General features: G+C 39.4%; 1 protein-coding gene across 2 annotated transcripts; it reads left to right on the top strand.

Moving 5' to 3' along the window:
* Nucleotides 1-11,854: 11,854 nt before the first annotated feature.
* On the top strand, nt 11,855-16,387 carry LOC103432009 (DNA replication ATP-dependent helicase/nuclease JHS1-like). 2 transcript variants are annotated; one of them, XM_070817489.1, is made up of 11 exons: nt 11,855-12,394; nt 12,646-13,084; nt 13,378-13,440; nt 13,719-13,928; nt 14,012-14,065; nt 14,149-14,210; nt 14,941-15,073; nt 15,209-15,293; nt 15,448-15,544; nt 15,700-15,782; nt 15,917-16,387. In XM_070817489.1, exons 2-9 carry the CDS (start codon nt 13,010-13,012, stop codon nt 15,522-15,524), a joined length of 759 nt encoding a protein of 252 aa, XP_070673590.1. In that variant the 5' UTR covers nt 11,855-12,394; nt 12,646-13,009; the 3' UTR covers nt 15,525-15,544; nt 15,700-15,782; nt 15,917-16,387. The 2 variants fall into 2 exon arrangements, with proteins under 2 accessions (XP_070673590.1, XP_028949384.2); XM_029093551.2 differs by lacking the exons at nt 15,448-15,544; nt 15,700-15,782; nt 15,917-16,387 and having other exon boundaries at nt 15,209-15,420.
* The last annotated feature ends 29 nt before the right edge of the window (nt 16,388-16,416 follow it).

The following is a 16,416-nucleotide window of genomic DNA, read 5'->3' on the forward strand; positions in this document are numbered from 1 at the left end:
GGAAAAATGACTAGAAAATCATTTTCTCAGCATTGGACTTCTACAAATTTACTTGAGATAATGCATACAAATTTATGTGGACCAATGAGAACTAAAACCCATAGAGGAATGAAATATTTTGTGACTTTCATCGATGATTATTCCCGTTATGGACATGTCTACTTCTTATAGCATAAAAATGAAGCCTTAGATAAATTTAAAGAGTTTAAGGTAGAAGTAGAGAACCAATTAGGAAGATCCATAAAGATCCTTAATAGTGATCGAGGTGGAGAATTTGAAGCCTTCGATGATTTCTACAAAGAGAATGGTATAAGGCATAATTATACTATGCCTTATACACCATAACAAAATGGTATTGTAGAAGAAGAAATCGAACTCTAATGGATATGATGCGATCTATGATGTCTTATGCTGACTTACCTTTACATTTTTTGGGTGAAGCTTTGGCTACTGCAGCTTATATATTGAATAAAGTTTATACAAAGGCAAAGCCACTGACTCCATATGAATTATGGCATGGACGAAAACCCGATTTATCAAACTTAAAAGTTTGGGGTTGTAAAGCGCATGTCCTCATTCCAAAGACATGAAGAAATAAATTACAAGCAAAAACTTTGGAATGTAAATTCATCAGATATCTTGATAATAGTAACAGATATAGGTTTTATCATCCTAAGAAAGGATTGATCGAAAGTAGAGATGCTACTTTTATTGAAACTACTGATTTGATTAATCCAATACAAGAATTGGAATCTTTGGGAGAAGAAAATTCTCCTATGGATGATCAAGATTTCCATCTCATGACCATGACATTGACAATGATCAAGTGGGAGACGTAAATATGGGTGATCATAACAATGTCGATCATGACACACACATGGAAGATGATCATGAAGATATAAATAGTGGGAGAAATGATCAAATCAGTGAGAGTAAAAGAAAAAGGGAACCATCTAGAAGATTGAAAGATCGCTTTGTTTTCAATCTTGAGGAGGTAGATCATTCCGTGGAAGATCCAGACCTAAGGAATTATAAAGAAGCAACATATAGTTTTGAGTCTGAACAATGGCAACAAGCAATGAATGAAGAACTAGATTCCACAAAGAAAAATGAAGTTTGGGAATTGGTTGATCTACCTAATGGAAGAAAGCCCATCGGTTGTAAGTGGGTACTTTGTAAGAAGTACAAAGTAAATGGTACCCTGGATAAGTTTAAGGCTCGACTTGTAGCTAAGGGTTATACTTAGACACCCGGTATAGATTTTCTGGACACTTACTGTCTAGTTGCGAAGTTTACATCCATTCGTATTCTTATGACAATTGTTGCTAGAATGGATTTAGAACTTCATCAGTTAGATGTCAAAACAACATTCTTGAATGGAGATTTGAAGGAAGACATCTATATGATTCAACCCGAAGGATATCATGTCAAAGGACATGAAAACAAAGTCTATAAATTAAGAAAGTCGTCGTATGACCTTAAACAATCATCAAGACAATGATATTTAAAGTTCCAGCAAGCCATTATGGAAATGGGCTACAAAATAAATCCATTGGATCATTGTGTTTACTCTTGGAAGTGCCAAGATAATTTATGTATGTTATCACTATATGTAGATGACATCTTACTTGCAGGTCTATAGATATAATTGAAAAGACTAAGTCATATCTGGGATCCAAATTTGAAATGAAAGATATGGGAGAAGCATCTTATGTTCTAGGAATTAAAATTACTAGGGATAGAGATGCCAAAACACTATTTGGATCAACAAAATTATCTGGATAAAATATTTAAAAGATTTAATATGCAAGATTGCAGGCCAGTTAGTACACCTGTTTGTAAAGGAATGATGCTTTCCAAAAATATGTGTCTGGTACATAAGTAAGACATCATTGATATGCAAAATGTTATGTATGCCCAAGCAGTTGGAAGTTTGATGTATGCTATGACCAGCACAAAACCTGACATATGTCATGCATTTTGATTGGTAAGTAGATATCAATCCAACCCCGGAAAGCAACATTGGATGGCAGTAAAGAGAATTATTAGATATCTTAAAGGCACCCAAGGTATGAAACTTTGTTTTGGATAAAATGATTTGAATTTAGTTTGTTATTGTGATGCAGATTTCGCAGGTGACTTGGATGACAGAAAGTCAACAAGTGGTAACATTGTATTGTTTGGTGGAACGACTGTTTCTTGGTTAAGTATGAAACAAGGCCGTGTTGCAAAGTCTACCATGGAAGCAGAATATATATCTTGTAGCACAGTGGTAAGTACTGCAGTATGAGCTAAACGATTTATCGATAGTTTAAATATAGGTATACCTAAGGAGCACATCAATGTGTTTTGTGATAATAAGTCCGCCATCTTTATGATAAAGAGTGGAGCAAATAGTTCCAAAGGAAAACACATTGATATTAAATATCACTATATACAAGATATAGTGGAGAGATGAGAGGTAAAGGTTGACTACATACCCTTCGAAGAGATGGTCGCCGATCCGATGACCAAGGGATTGTCTCTAGAAAAATTCAGAGAGCATGTGACTATAATGGGTTTGCAAAACATCTAAATGTGTTGTAGTGTGAGATGTGCGGCAGACATCGTCGTATGGTTTTAGGGACGCCGGAAACATGGACAAGTAGATGCGACTCTATCTGGTTCTTTAGTACTTGGTCGGTTAGAGGGCATTAGCGAGGTAACTAGGTTATAATAAATCGTCTTGAAAGTATAATCCATAATAAGCTTCAAGAAATAATTTATATAACACTATGGTGTATAATGCAGAGCTAAGTCATTATTTGTAACGGGGTATGGATTGTTTTTTCCTAGTTACTTGGATATGATGCCATTTTACTAAAGAGTAAAATGTTATCAGATAAAGTGGAATGGTGCTCACCAGGTAAAGAAGCCACATATCTGATGTTACATTCAATTTGTTTATAAGTAATACTCTTGAGAAACAAATCAGAATAGGAAACCATTTATGTCATCATAATCAAGTGGGAGATGTTGGAATATGATTATGATAACATGGTTTTCACAATATGTGTAATCATGTGTGAATGTACACTATAACATTGGTGTACTAATATACATATGATTGCAGTGAAATGAGTTAATTAATTAATAAAGGAAATAATATAATATAATATAATTAATTAATTAATTAATTAAAGGATATGAACAATTGTATTTCAACATGAGAAGTTATAACTTCTCCTGAAGAACACAACTCCTCCAGAAAGGTTATTTTTCATCTCTATATATTTGTCAAATCCTTTTCTGTCAGATTCATTCAATTCCATACACACTCTCTGTTCATATCCTTCACACCATATTGTGATCGATAGTCTAACGACATCTGTTTTCAATCCTGTGAACTACCCAATTTCTATCAATAATTTACCCTGTTAGCCTAATTCTAACTTCTATTGTGGAATCATATTCAAACTCTAGTTGAAGATTTTCCCTTTGCTGATGATATTGATGTGGACGTGGTAAAACTAACTCTTTTTTTATTTTTATTTTTATTTTTATTTATTTTTATTTTTTTTTGTTATTGTTCATTAATCAACTCCGCCGTGTAAGTTTATCTTACATTGCCGGTCCCAAGCCCGGATAAAGGAGGAGGGGGAGGGCGTCAGGTAGTCGACAGCCGGCACTCCATGATTACGTTGAATCCTTATGAAAATGAATCCAGAACGAAATCGCGCTAAAGCTAGGGCGTCACCCGTAAGTGGCGCGCTGTGTGGCCCGAGCACAGTGATAAGTGAGCAAGGGTCGCTGTATCTCCATCGGCACCCGGATGCAGTGTTAAATGAGCAAGGGGGCTATAGAAACTTCTTTTCGAACGACTCCACTCAAAGTTGTTTGGGAGCATATGCTCCTATCAACTTTACACGGGACACACAAAAGAAGTACTTTGATCCTATTAGACGGGGAAGGGTGAAGAAGCTAGGACAGAAGGGTAGAGTTCAAGAGAGCAAAATGCGTTTAGGAACGTGGAATATAGGAACCTTGATGGGAAAATCTATGGAAGTAGTAGAAGTTATGGTGAGGAGAAGGATAAATATTATGTGCCTACAAGAAACTAAGTGGGTTGGTTGTAAGGCAAATGATCTAGAAAACTCAGGGTTTAAACTATGGTATTCGGGCACAAATAGAACGAGAAACGGTGTTGGCATCATCGTGGACAAGACCTTGACACAAGATGTTGTAGATGTCAAGAGGGTAGGAGATAGAATCATGGCAATCAAGATTGTAATAGGACAAGAACTTATCAATGTGATTAGTGCGTACGCACCTCAAGTAGGGTTGGATACGAGTTCGAAGGAGAAATTTTGGGAAGGCCTTGGAGACTTGGTGCAAGGAATTGCTCAGACGGAGAAGTTATTTATAAGAGGAGATTTAAATGGACACGTGGGCAGGGAGACAGGCAACTATGGAGGTTTTCATGGTGGCCATGGTTTTGGGGAGAGAAACGAGGATGGGGAAGCTATCTTGAATTTTGCAATGGCATATGATCTCTTCTTAGCCAACACCTTTTTTAAGAAGAGAGAAGAACATGTGATCACCTACAAGAGTGGGTCGTCAAAAACACAAATAGATTTTCTTCTAATGAGGAAAGGGGATCGTATAACTTGTAAGGATTGCAAAGTTATACCAGGAGAGAGCGTGGCTAATCAACATCGCTTGTTGGTGATGGATGTACATATCAAAAGAGTGAGAAAAAAGAACAAGACTTGGAAGTGCCCAAGGACTAGATGGTGGAATCTAAAAGAAGAAAAACAAGCCATTTTCAAAGAGAAAGTAATCACCCAGTGTGTGTGGGATAGAGAGGGGGAAGCTAACCAAATGTGGGATTCCATGGCTAGTTGTATCCGAAAAGTAGCAAAAAAGGTATTAGGAGAGTCCAAGGGCTTTGCCCCACACCAAAAGGAATCTTGGTGGTGGAATGAGGAGGTACAAACAAAGGTGAAGGCTAAGAAGGAATGTTGTAAAGCCTTATACAAGGATAGGACCAATGAAAATGGTGAAAGGTATAGAAAAGCGAAGCAAGAGGCGAAGAAAGCTGTGAGAGAAGCTAAGTTAGCGGCTTATGACGATATGTATAAGCGACTAGATACCAAAGAAGGAGAGTTGGATATCTATAAACTAGCTAGAGCAAGGGAAAAGAAGACAAGGGACCTAAACCAAGTGAGGTGCATCAAGGATGAGGATGGAAATGTTCTTGCTACAGAGAACGCGATTAAAGACAGATGGAAAGGTTATTTTCATAATCTTTTCAATGAAGGACATGAAAGGAGTGTTTCTTTAGGGGAGTTGAGTAACTCAGAAGAGTGTAGAAACTACTCTTTTTATCGTAGAATCCGGAAGGAAGAAGTGGTTATAGCTTTGAAGAAGATGAAGCATAGAAAAGCAGTAGGCCCGGACGATATACCAATCGAAGTGTGGAAAGTTTTGGGAGAGACAGGTATAACACGGCTCACCGACCTTTTCAATAGGATTTTGAAAACGAAGAAGATGTCAAATGAGTGGCGAATGAGCACTTTGGTGCCTATCTACAAGAATAAGGGCGATGTACAAAATTGCATGAACTATAGGGGTATTAAGCTAATAAGTCATACAATGAAGCTTTGGGAGAGAGTCATTGAGCATAGATTGAGGCAAGAGACACGGGTTTCGGACAACCAATTCGGGTTCATGCCAGGGCGCTCAACCATGGAGGCAATCTATCTCCTATGAAGATTGATGGAAAGATATAGAGATGGGAAAAAGGATTTACACATGGTCTTTATAGATTTGGAAAAAGCGTATGATAGGGTCCCAAGAGACATTCTTTGGAGGATTTTAGAGAAGAAATGAGTACGAGTAGCATATATCCAAGCTATACAGGATATGTATGAAGGAGCAAAGACTGCTGTAAGAACTCATGAAGGACAAACCGAAAGCTTTCCCATAACTGTAGGATTACATCAAGGCTCATCCTTAAGTCCTTACCTTTTTGCGTTGGTAATGGATGAGTTAACAGGACATATTCAAGATGATATTTCTTGGTGTATGCTTTTCGCAGACGATATAGTGTTGATAGATGAAACTCAGGAAGGGGTAAATGCAAAGCTTAACCTTTGGAGAGAAGTGTTGGAATCTAAAGGTCTTCGCCTAAGCCGATCAAAGACAGAATATATGGAGTGCAAGTTCAGTGCAAATGGAGGCCAAAACGAGTGAGGAGTAAGGATCGGAGATCAAGAAATACCAAAAAGCGACCGTTTTCGTTACCTAGGATCTATCTTGCAAAAGAACGGAGAATTAGATGGAGATCTCAACCATAGAATACAAGCTGGATGGATGAAGTGGAAGAGTGCATCCGGCGTGTTGTGTGACCGCCGTATGCCACTGAAGCTCAAGGGAAAATTTTATAGGACGGCAATAAGGCCGGCGATGCTGTATGGCACAGAATGTTGGGCGGTGAAGCATCAACACGTACACAAAATGGGTGTAGCGGAGATGAGGATGCTTCGTTGGATGTGTGGGCACACGAGAAAGGATAAGATTAGGAATGAGGATATCCGGGGTAAAGTAGGAGTAGCCGAAATTGAAGGAAAGATGAGAGAAAATTGGTTACGGTGGTTTGGACATGTGCAAATAAGGCCTACTGACGTTCCGATTAGAAGATGCGACTATAGGACAGAGGTTCAGGGCCGAATGGGTAGAGGAAGACCTAGGAAAACTTTGGAAGAGACCCTAAGAAAAGACTTAGAGTACTTGGATCTAACGGAGGACATGACACAGGACAGAACACAATGGCGTTCTAAGATTCATATAGCCGATCCCACTCAGTGACTTGGATTTTCCAAGTCTCCAACCAAGAAGTTTTCCTCACTCGGGAAATTAAGGGAACACTACCTCAACCTACATGCTCCACTCACAAAGCTTCAACATACAAGCTTCAACAAAAGAAAATTCAAAGAACTTAGCGAAGAAGGCTTTGGTGTATTTAACACAATACGTTGAAATGAAGGAAATCTTATTTATTGATATCCCCGATAAGTTACAAATATGTACATATATTTGAGTTAAAATAAACAAACAAGAGGGAGCCTTCACAAAGGTTGCTTAGGAGAAGTCTCAGCAGTCGGTAGAGCCCCAAAAAGAGAAGGCACCGGAGGGGGATCATTCGGAGCCTCAGTACTGGACAAAACCCTAGAAGGAGGAGGCATCAGAGGTTGATCATTTGGAGCTTCATTACGCGGTACAGCCCCAGAAGACGAAGGCAATAAATGCCTTTGGAACAAACCCACAAATCTCTGATGATCAAGTAAAACCTGACCATCAGATTCCTTCATCTGGTCAAGCTTCCTCTTCATGTTTGTAGCATACTCATGTACGAGCCGGTGCAACTGTTTATTCTCATGCTTGAGCCCTCTAATCTCCTGTTTGAGACTCATCACTTCAGCCGCCAATGATTCAACTTGGCGGGTTCGAGCAAATAGGCGTTGGGCCATATTAGACACAGAACCTGCACACTGAACACTGAGAGCCAGAGAATCCTTAACAGCCAACTCATCAGACCGTTTGGAAAGTATTCTGTTATCTTTGGGAGTGAGAAGGTTCCTGGCCACTACCGCAACGGTCATATCATTCTTCATCACGGAATCCCCAACGGTAAGAGGACCAGTAGGGGAGACGAAGGATGGGCGCCATATGTTGTCTGGAGAAGGCGGGGCTGCCTCTTCAACAAGGTTCAAGTCAAAACGACGGTCGGAGGGGCCAGACATTTTCAAAGGTGTTGAAGAGAGAAGAGGTCGGACAAATCAAGATCTTAGAAGTGCAAGAATGGAGCTTCTACTGGTGGATATTCAAGTGTGCTTTGGAACTTAATGTCAGCCCCTATAAAAATCTGCACTCGACGAAGCTTCAGAAATCGAAGAGGCGCTTGCTCAGAAATCGAAGAGGCGTTTACTTTCTCAAAAGCTGGGCTGCTCAGAGACCACGAGGGTCGATCTCAGAAATCGAAGAGGCGTTTGCATTCTCAAAAGCTGGGCTGCTTAAAGACCACGAAGACCGATCTCAGAAATCGAAGAGACTTGCTTTCTCAAAAGCTGGGCTGCTAAGAGACCACGAAGGCCGATCTCAGAATTCGAAGAGGCACCTACTTTTCCAGCCTTGTCAGCACCTATCACACACACACTCAGCTTTGCGGAAATTATGGGCATTCTGTCAAAGATTTCTGGGGAAGTAGAAAGCACATGAATCGTACTATTCAATCACCCACTTCCCATACGCAACAATAACTCATGGGTACCACATATAACTTTGCCAAAGTTCTCTGACAAAGTTGAGACACGTGAAGCTTGCAGCTCCCGCTACATCGCTCTGACCAAGAAGGGTAAAAGAATTGCAAAGAAACAACACTAACAAAGTTTAGACACATAAATTTTGAAGGTCTAGCTACCATATTATTACCCACAAGGGTAAAGGAACAGTACCACTGCTGGATAACTGGAAAGTCCCGGTGTGTCAACCTCTGTGCTCCGTGGCAAGGTAGACTAGCAAACATGCCAACCTTTACTCACATTCGAGAAAACACTCCCAACAGGATTGCTTGCTCCAAAATCGAAGAGGCACCGCCCTCCGAATCTCGAGAGCCAGACTCCTAACATGATTACTTTCTCAAAAATCGAAGAGAGGGTAAAGGAACAATACCACTGCTAGATAATTGGAAAGTCCCTGTGTGTCAACCTTTGTGCTTCGTGGCAAGGTAGACTAGCAAACATGCCCAACCTTTACTCACATTCGAGAAAACACTCCCAACAAGATTGCTTGCTCCAAAATCGAAGAGGCACCGCCTTCCGAATCTCGAGAGCCAGACTCCCAACATGATTACTTTCTCAAAAATCGAAGAGACACCGCTCTCCGAATCTCGAGAGCCAGACCCCTAGCAGGATTGCTTTCTCAAAAATTGAAGAGGCATCGTTCTCCAAATCTCGAGAGCTAGATCCCCGACAGGATTGCTTGTTCAAAAACCGAAGAGGCACCACTTTCCCAACTTCAAGAGCTGGATCTCCTTGGATAAAGCTTATCTGTAATCTTCACACGCAACATCAGCTTTCCAGATACCACAGACCACTTTTTCAAAGTGCTCTGACAGAGTTAAAACATGTGAAGCTGGCAGCTCCCACTACCGTGTTATGACCAAGCAGGGTAAAGATATAGCATTATTACTTGATGTTAGGGAGACTCCTATATATGTCGACCTCCATCCCTAACGGACAGGCAGACCTACAAAAATGCTCAACCCTTTCTCTTATCTGAGAAGGCACTCCCAACGAAGCCTTTCGAAATATTCAGCTTTCTTTCCCCCTGATAATACCTCTGTAAACAAGCTATACTAGAGCAAGAATATCTCATATCATCAGGGTTAAAAACAAGAGTATCCCATATCATGCTTTTTCCCTGTCTTTTCGTTTGGCCTTGTTCTTACCTGCAAGACAAGGAGAAAGAGAGCAATCAGTCAGCACTTGGAATCAAGCTTCCAGCCAGGAACTGACTGCCTGGAACCCCTTACCTGATTACTTACCTGGCATTGCTCTCGAGTACTCATCTTCAACATCTTATGCTTCCAGGGAAGATACCGCATCTGCCTGAGGAACAGATAGGGCAAGTGAGAAGGATACAAGGAAACATGTGGAGACAAGCGTAACAGCACACGTGCCGATACATCCACTACTCTGTCAAAAGCAAAAGTATCCCATATCAGCAGGGTCGAACGTACTCTAGATTTGATGGACTTGTTTTGACCCTCAAATTCTTCAGTCGGCCTTATACTCTGGAGGAAACCAGAAAACCCTCCAGCCCGGTTCAAGAATAAGCCTGTGGAAAGTTACTTCTTCAAAAGCAAAAGTATCCCATATCATCTCTTCTCATTTTTCTTCTCTTTATCCTTCATGCTGCCTGCAAGATAGGGAGAATGTGAACAATCAGCCGGAGCTCTGATTGCTTACCTTGTCTGTCACCTCTTTCAGCAGATCCCCTAGCCCGGCGACTTGGGGGACTCCTACTACATGGTTTGTATCGCGCTTGACCAAGCGTGAACCTACAAGTAAGCTTCAAGTGAAATTGATACATTACCTTGTGCATCTCCACCAGTTACAGATACCACCCCTGGATGGAGGAAGAGTACTTCCAGAGAAGATGCCACATCTACCTATGAGACAGATAAGGCAAGTCAAGACGATACCACACTCCGGTACTTAGAAGTTTCGTGGTTACGAGATCATTCTCCCACAATATTTCCTAATGTCATTTGTACTTAATCTTTCACTTGTACTCACTAAAGGAGAGCTTGAACCTATGTACTTGTGTAAACCCTTCACAATTAATGAGAACTCTATTCCGTGGACGTAGCCAATCTGGGTGAACCATGTACATCTTGTGTTTGCTTTCCTATCTCTATCCATTTATATACTTATCCACACTAATGACCGGAGCAATCTAGCGAAGATCACAAAAAGTGACCGTTTTTGCTACCTAGGATCTATCTTGCAAGAGAACGGAAAATTAGATGGAGATCTCAACCATAGAATACAAGCTGGATGGATGAAGTGTAAGAGTGCATCCGGCGTGTTGTGTGACCGTCGTAGGCCACTGAAGCTCAAGGGAAAATTTTATAGGACGGCAATAAGGCCAGCGATGTTGTATGGCACAGAATGTTGGGCGGTGAAGCATCAACACATACACAAAATGGGTGTAGCGGAGATGAGGATGCTTCGTGGGATGTATGGGCACACGATAAAGGATAAGATTGGGAATGAGGATATCCGAGGTAAAGGAGGAGTAGCCAAAATTGAAGGAAATATGAGAGAAAATCGGTTCCGGTGGTTTGGACATGTGCAAAGAAGGCCTACTGACGCTCCGGTTCGAAAATGTGACTACGGGACAGAGGTTTAGGGCCGAAGGGGTAGAGGAAGACCTAGGAAAACTTTGGAAGAGACCCTAAGAAAAGACTTGAGTACTTGGATCTAACGGAGGACATGACACAAAACCGAGCGCAATGGCGTTCTAGGATTTCATATAGCCGACCCCACTTAGTGGGAAAAGGCTTTGTTGTTGTTGTTGTTGTTTGTATTGTTCATTAATCGAGATTCTAATTCAATTTTTATATTTCTTTTGCGGGCACTTGTGGGGATAAAGAAACAATGAGACTTTGTGATTGAACGTGCCAAAGCTTTAGAGTGTTCAAAAGCTTAATTTTGGATATTTGTTGGAGGCTAGTTATTTTTTTGAGATTTGAATAATCTAGTATTTAAGAGAATGAGTTTTTGGAAGCTTCAACTTTATAATCATATGGAGTTTGATTTATTTTAATTTTTTGTTTATATTTCTTAAGTAAGAACTGCGTTGGGTTTATGGGAAAAGTATGCTGAATGCATGAATTTTCTTTTCAATATGCTTTGGTTTGAGAAAAGAAAACAATTATGGAATTTGAGCAAAGTTATGAAAAATTCTATTTTGATTTTCAACTTATTAAAAGTACGGGGAAATTGATAAATGGGTACGAGATTGTGTACGTTTACTTGTTTATAAATAGTTATAGTATAAGATAAAATTACCGAACAAATAAACACTTATACAGATAATATTATGACGGTTGTGAATAATCGCACCCACCTGCTATAACCATTGCCGTCCCATGACATGCTCTAACCCCGACTCATTTCGTCTCCACAAATTCAATTTGGGCTCTAATATGGAGTCATTGAGCCGGGTCTCTATTCGTCTTCACCCGAAAAGCCCAACTGCACTTTTCATTTTTCATTTTTCATTTTGGAGCCGTACGCTCATTTGGGCGGGAAAATCACAAAGCGAAATCCGACATCCCCAACTCTCCGATCGCACTCTCAGAACTGAACCAGCAGAGGCCAGGAACTGGAAGAGCTACCACCCCATTGCTCCGATGGCTCCGAGAAAGAAACCCATTTTTTCCAACAAGACGTCGTCTAAAAAATCCAAGTTCGGCATCCAACATTTTTTTGAGCGCCACACGCAAAACTCTCAGAAACCCAACAACGTCGCCGCTTCTGCCCCTCCTCAGAACCCTAAACCCCTTGCCGCCGCCTTCTCTTCCACCGTTGCTACAGAACAATTGGTTCCGGAGATCCGAAAGCCTGCCCAGATTGATGGGGGTAATCCGGTTTTAGTTTCGGTGAATGATGAGGTTCGGTCGAATTCAAAATTGGGGAATAAGAACAGCATGTTGCAGTACACGCCGCCAGAGAATTTGATGGCGGCCAGAGTTGGTGGTGATAAGGAGAATGTTGACGGTGAGGCCTCGCCGGAGATCTCAAAGTCCAAGTCTATAAAGCGCTTCAATTTTTAACCTGGAATGGTAAATTCTTAGCTTCAATACTTTACAGTAATTGTTATTTTAATTTCTGTACTGTTTCTTATTGAAAGATAATTTCTTTAGGCTACAATTGATGGAAATGCTTGTGTTTTACTTGTGAATGCTTGAGCAATGCTGATTTTAGTTATATGTGTGGGCGACATTTACCGTTCTCATTGCTGTGAAGATTTTGTGTTCTTTTCTTTCGTAATTTGATTTTGGGAGTTTCGGTATGTTGATAGTTGATAAAGCAGAGCCAGGATGATGGAGGTGATGTGGTTAAATGGAGGGTAAATGAAAGACTCCAAGTTGTTTCAAAACGCATGCCAGAGAGTATTAGAGTGTTGGCAGACTCTTCAAGGCTTAAGTCTTTAAGCATTAGGCAATGCTCGCAAAACAAGGCTTGTTTATTTGTTAGCTTTTCCCTTTTTTTTTTCATTTTTTGTTGTTGTTTGTATTGTTGTCGGTGCTTAATCAATGATGAAATGTACAGACTTCTCCGTTTGAAGCTGTAATGGTTGAGAAGAGGCTTCCCTCACCAACATCGAATACTTCTGATAGATCGTTGGTATCCCTGAATAGGGTTGGTGTAAAAAGAGTTAAACCACTGGGGGTGATATGACTATCCCAGGAATAGCTAGTAGGCAGAGTCCTTTCCGAACTCCACCTTCTCTATTGTACTTCCATGATAAGGTAATTGTACTTTCATAGTGAACTGGCATAATTATTTATGGTGTTGTCTGAACAACAAATTCATGTAAATGGTGAAAGCAAGACATTCTAATCAACTGGTGACAGAAAAGGGCACAAGAGAAAACAATAAAAAGTAAAGGGAAAAAAGAAGAAGAGATTTGAAGAATATTCTTTGTCAATTCTTCATTACAGTCAGTACATATGAAGAATATTCTTCCGATATCCTTTTTCTGTCTGCTAAGTACAGGGTGTAGAATCATTTTTTAATGATTGACACTGTAACTGCAACGCAGCTTGCTAATGGTGTTGCATGTAATGGAGTTTCAGATCAGATGGGGTTGAGGCAACATAAAAAGGTTTGAATCAATCAAATTATCTACTTGACCAAATTTGAATCATGCTATGATGCTATCATATTTAGATAACTCAGTATTTATGATCTATATCCCTTTTCCTGATTCAATTAAATAGATTATCTCATCAGTTATGCGTATAAAAAGCAATTAATCAGTTCATTTTTCTAATCTGCAAGTTCAATTGGACTTGATCTCTGTGGCTGGTATGTGTCAATTTTATCTTCTCACGCTATGGTGCTAATTAGAAATCCTTTTGGCGTGTTTTTCTATTGTATTAGGCATTGCTTGAACTCTTAGATAAAGTGGAAGATGTTATTTCTATTGAAGATTCAGTGTCTAGAGATGTGGAGGAATCTCCATTTCAAGTTGAAGATAAAAAAGGCAAAAGAATGCCTGTCAGTTTGGATAACACAGTGAAAAGAGCAGAGACAGCTCTAACAGAAACGGTTACTCGGAAATCTTCCTATTGTAGTTTTCTTGTATTGGAGGTATGGGTTACTAGTTTAGTTTCTCTTTGATGAAAGAATAGTGACCTTCCTTAAATAGCAATTTTTTTCGTCTTCTGCTATAGGTATCTGAGAAGAGTGGAGATGCTGATTCATCATGTGATCAATGCCTGTTTAAGGTTTCTAGTAAGCAAAATTTTAAATTATTACTTTTATTCTGTAGATTAGTTATGGTAATATAGATTATCCCATTAATTTGCAGGTTATTTGGTTACGAAATGAGCAAAGTGGAGAAGAGAGCTCTGTATATTTACTAGATGAGTGGTAAGTTCAGGATTTTCTTGTGTTGCAGCACATTAACAGTTTATTGTTCTATGGAAGTCATTTTCCAGTAATGTGGTACAGTCCTACAATTTCTTACAAGTATTATTTAGAATTTGGTTGTTTTTCCAAAAATAGAAACGCACATTCTTTGCAATGGGTGATCCTAGCCTCTTGTAGATGTATATTTGAGAAGCATTGTCCTTTTTATTTTTTTGGATTTTTGGGTGGGTGGGGCTGGAAGAAGGCAAAAGTTGTATTTGTTTTGGCTGTAATTTGGGTGGTTTGATTAGAGAAAAATGGCACAATTGTTGAAGATAGGCTAGGGGATAAGGTGTCATCTTTGTGGTCCTTAGTTTCCCCCCTTTTTTAGGAACATTCCTTTTAATATTCTTCATCTCGATTTCGGTCAGCTGCTGTGAGATAATCTTATTTTTGACCATTTGCAGTCAAACTTTGTACTTTTAATTTGGATGTAATAGGCTACGTTTGTTTATTTTGGTCTAGATTGCGGACCTCTGGTGAACTGCTTGGCAAAAATCATATTATTTAACTTTACCATAATGTCTTGTTTTCTGTATCAGATAATAGCATCTTAGAGATTCGTACATTTGGGGTAATGTTGAATGCTCTTGGTTGGACAACAAGACTAGTACATAAAAATTCAAATTCGTCTTGCTTTCGAAATACGATTTTAATATTGTCGTTCTTCTAATCTCCATTATTTTCTCAGGTTTTACAGTGTCATTGCTCCTGGAGATACTGTCAATGTTATTGGTGAATTTGATAACCAAGGACAGTGCCAAGTGGATCGTCACAATAATTTTATAATTGTTCATCCGGATGTTTTGGTGTCCGGAACTAGGGTACTACTTCTTGCTTGTTCAGATATTCTTCACATGTTATTGACAATGTTTTTGTTAAGATTTCTCTGATCTTTTGTCAGTAGTTTTTTAGTTATTATTGCCCTACTTAGTCCTAATAATTTGAAACACTTTTAGGTTACAGCTAGCTTCGTTTGCCCGAGGCGAACTGTTCTGGATGAAAGACTAAAATCCAATGAGCATTCAACTGCAGCACTAAGTGGTACAGTGTTGCACTAAGTTTTTGAGGATTGAAAACTACCCTATGACCTTGTAAACCTTTTAATGTATTAGGATATTGTCATGCGTCTTTTTCCCATGAAATAATTTGTAATATTTGCCCATCTATACCGTGTGAAATTTCTTGGTTTCTGCAGGCTGGACTTATGAAGGAGATACCTACACTAACTTTTTTAGAGGAACGCACAAGAGTGGTGCTCCAGAAACACCTTGAGAACTTGTATGCTTGTGGAGGTTAGAATTTTTAAGATATTACTTTGAAATAATTTCTATTTTCTATGCCACTATAATTCAGGTTAATTTGGGTGGCACTAGTTTTCTTAACGTTTCATCAGTCAGTTGTTTGGATCTTAGTCAAGCTTCTCTTCTCTTTCATGTGGACTTTGCAGGGAACAAAAATGATATGTACAAAACATTGATTGAGGCTGTACCCAAAATATTGAATTGGGTTAACCTCTTCAAAAATTCTCAGGTGCACCCATTTTTGTTTGTATTGATTTATTTATTTTTTATTTTCACAATTAAGTGAAGAATTGTTTGACATTTGCACCTTAAAGCAACAGTAAAAAGTTGGGTTATATTCTGAGGCTAATGGTATTGTGGCAGGATTCAAAAGCTCCTTCTGTTAATTTTGGATCTGACAATGGGGTGAAAAAAGTCAAATTATCTAAGGCAAGGCATCGCACTTGGCCTACTTGTAGATAATTGGTTGTTCTGTGTTATAAAATTTTTGCATCCATAGATGTGTTTTCAGTGTATCTATCAGTTTATGGATCATTTACATGGGATTCGTGCGCCATAACCACTTATCTGGAAGCCTGCATGACTTGCTAGTTTGAAAGTTGACTGTTTTTCCTGTTACTGCAAAATATTTTACATTGCATGCACCCTCCTGAAAATTACTGGTTTTATTGTAACATATTTACCTTGCAAGTAAATGCATGATGGGCGTTAAAATGGGTTTTTCTGCTTGTATCTGCCAGTCGAAGGTATACCTGGTTAGATGAAGTTTGTGCTTGTAAACATTGCAATTGTATATCATGTTCTATTCTATAAGTCACGTGCACTCATTTCAGGAACATTAGTTCATCTCTGAACTGTATCCA

The sequence above is a fragment of the Malus domestica genome, chromosome 02 (assembly GCF_042453785.1).
Source record: "Malus domestica chromosome 02, GDT2T_hap1".
Classification (NCBI taxonomy): Eukaryota; Viridiplantae; Streptophyta; class Magnoliopsida; order Rosales; family Rosaceae; genus Malus; species Malus domestica.

Excerpts from the sequence above, each read along its gene's own strand:
- LOC103432009 (XM_070817489.1), top strand. The coding sequence starts at position 13,010 with ATGACTATCCCAGGAATAGCTAGTAGGCAGAGTCCTTTCCGAACTCCA. Across the intron at positions 14,211-14,940 it reads GTATATTTACTAGATGAGTG|GTTTTACAGTGTCATTGCTC; the intron begins GTAAGTTCAGGA and ends TTATTTTCTCAG. Across the intron at positions 15,294-15,447 it reads TTCAACTGCAGCACTAAGTG|GCTGGACTTATGAAGGAGAT; the intron begins GTACAGTGTTGC and ends TGGTTTCTGCAG.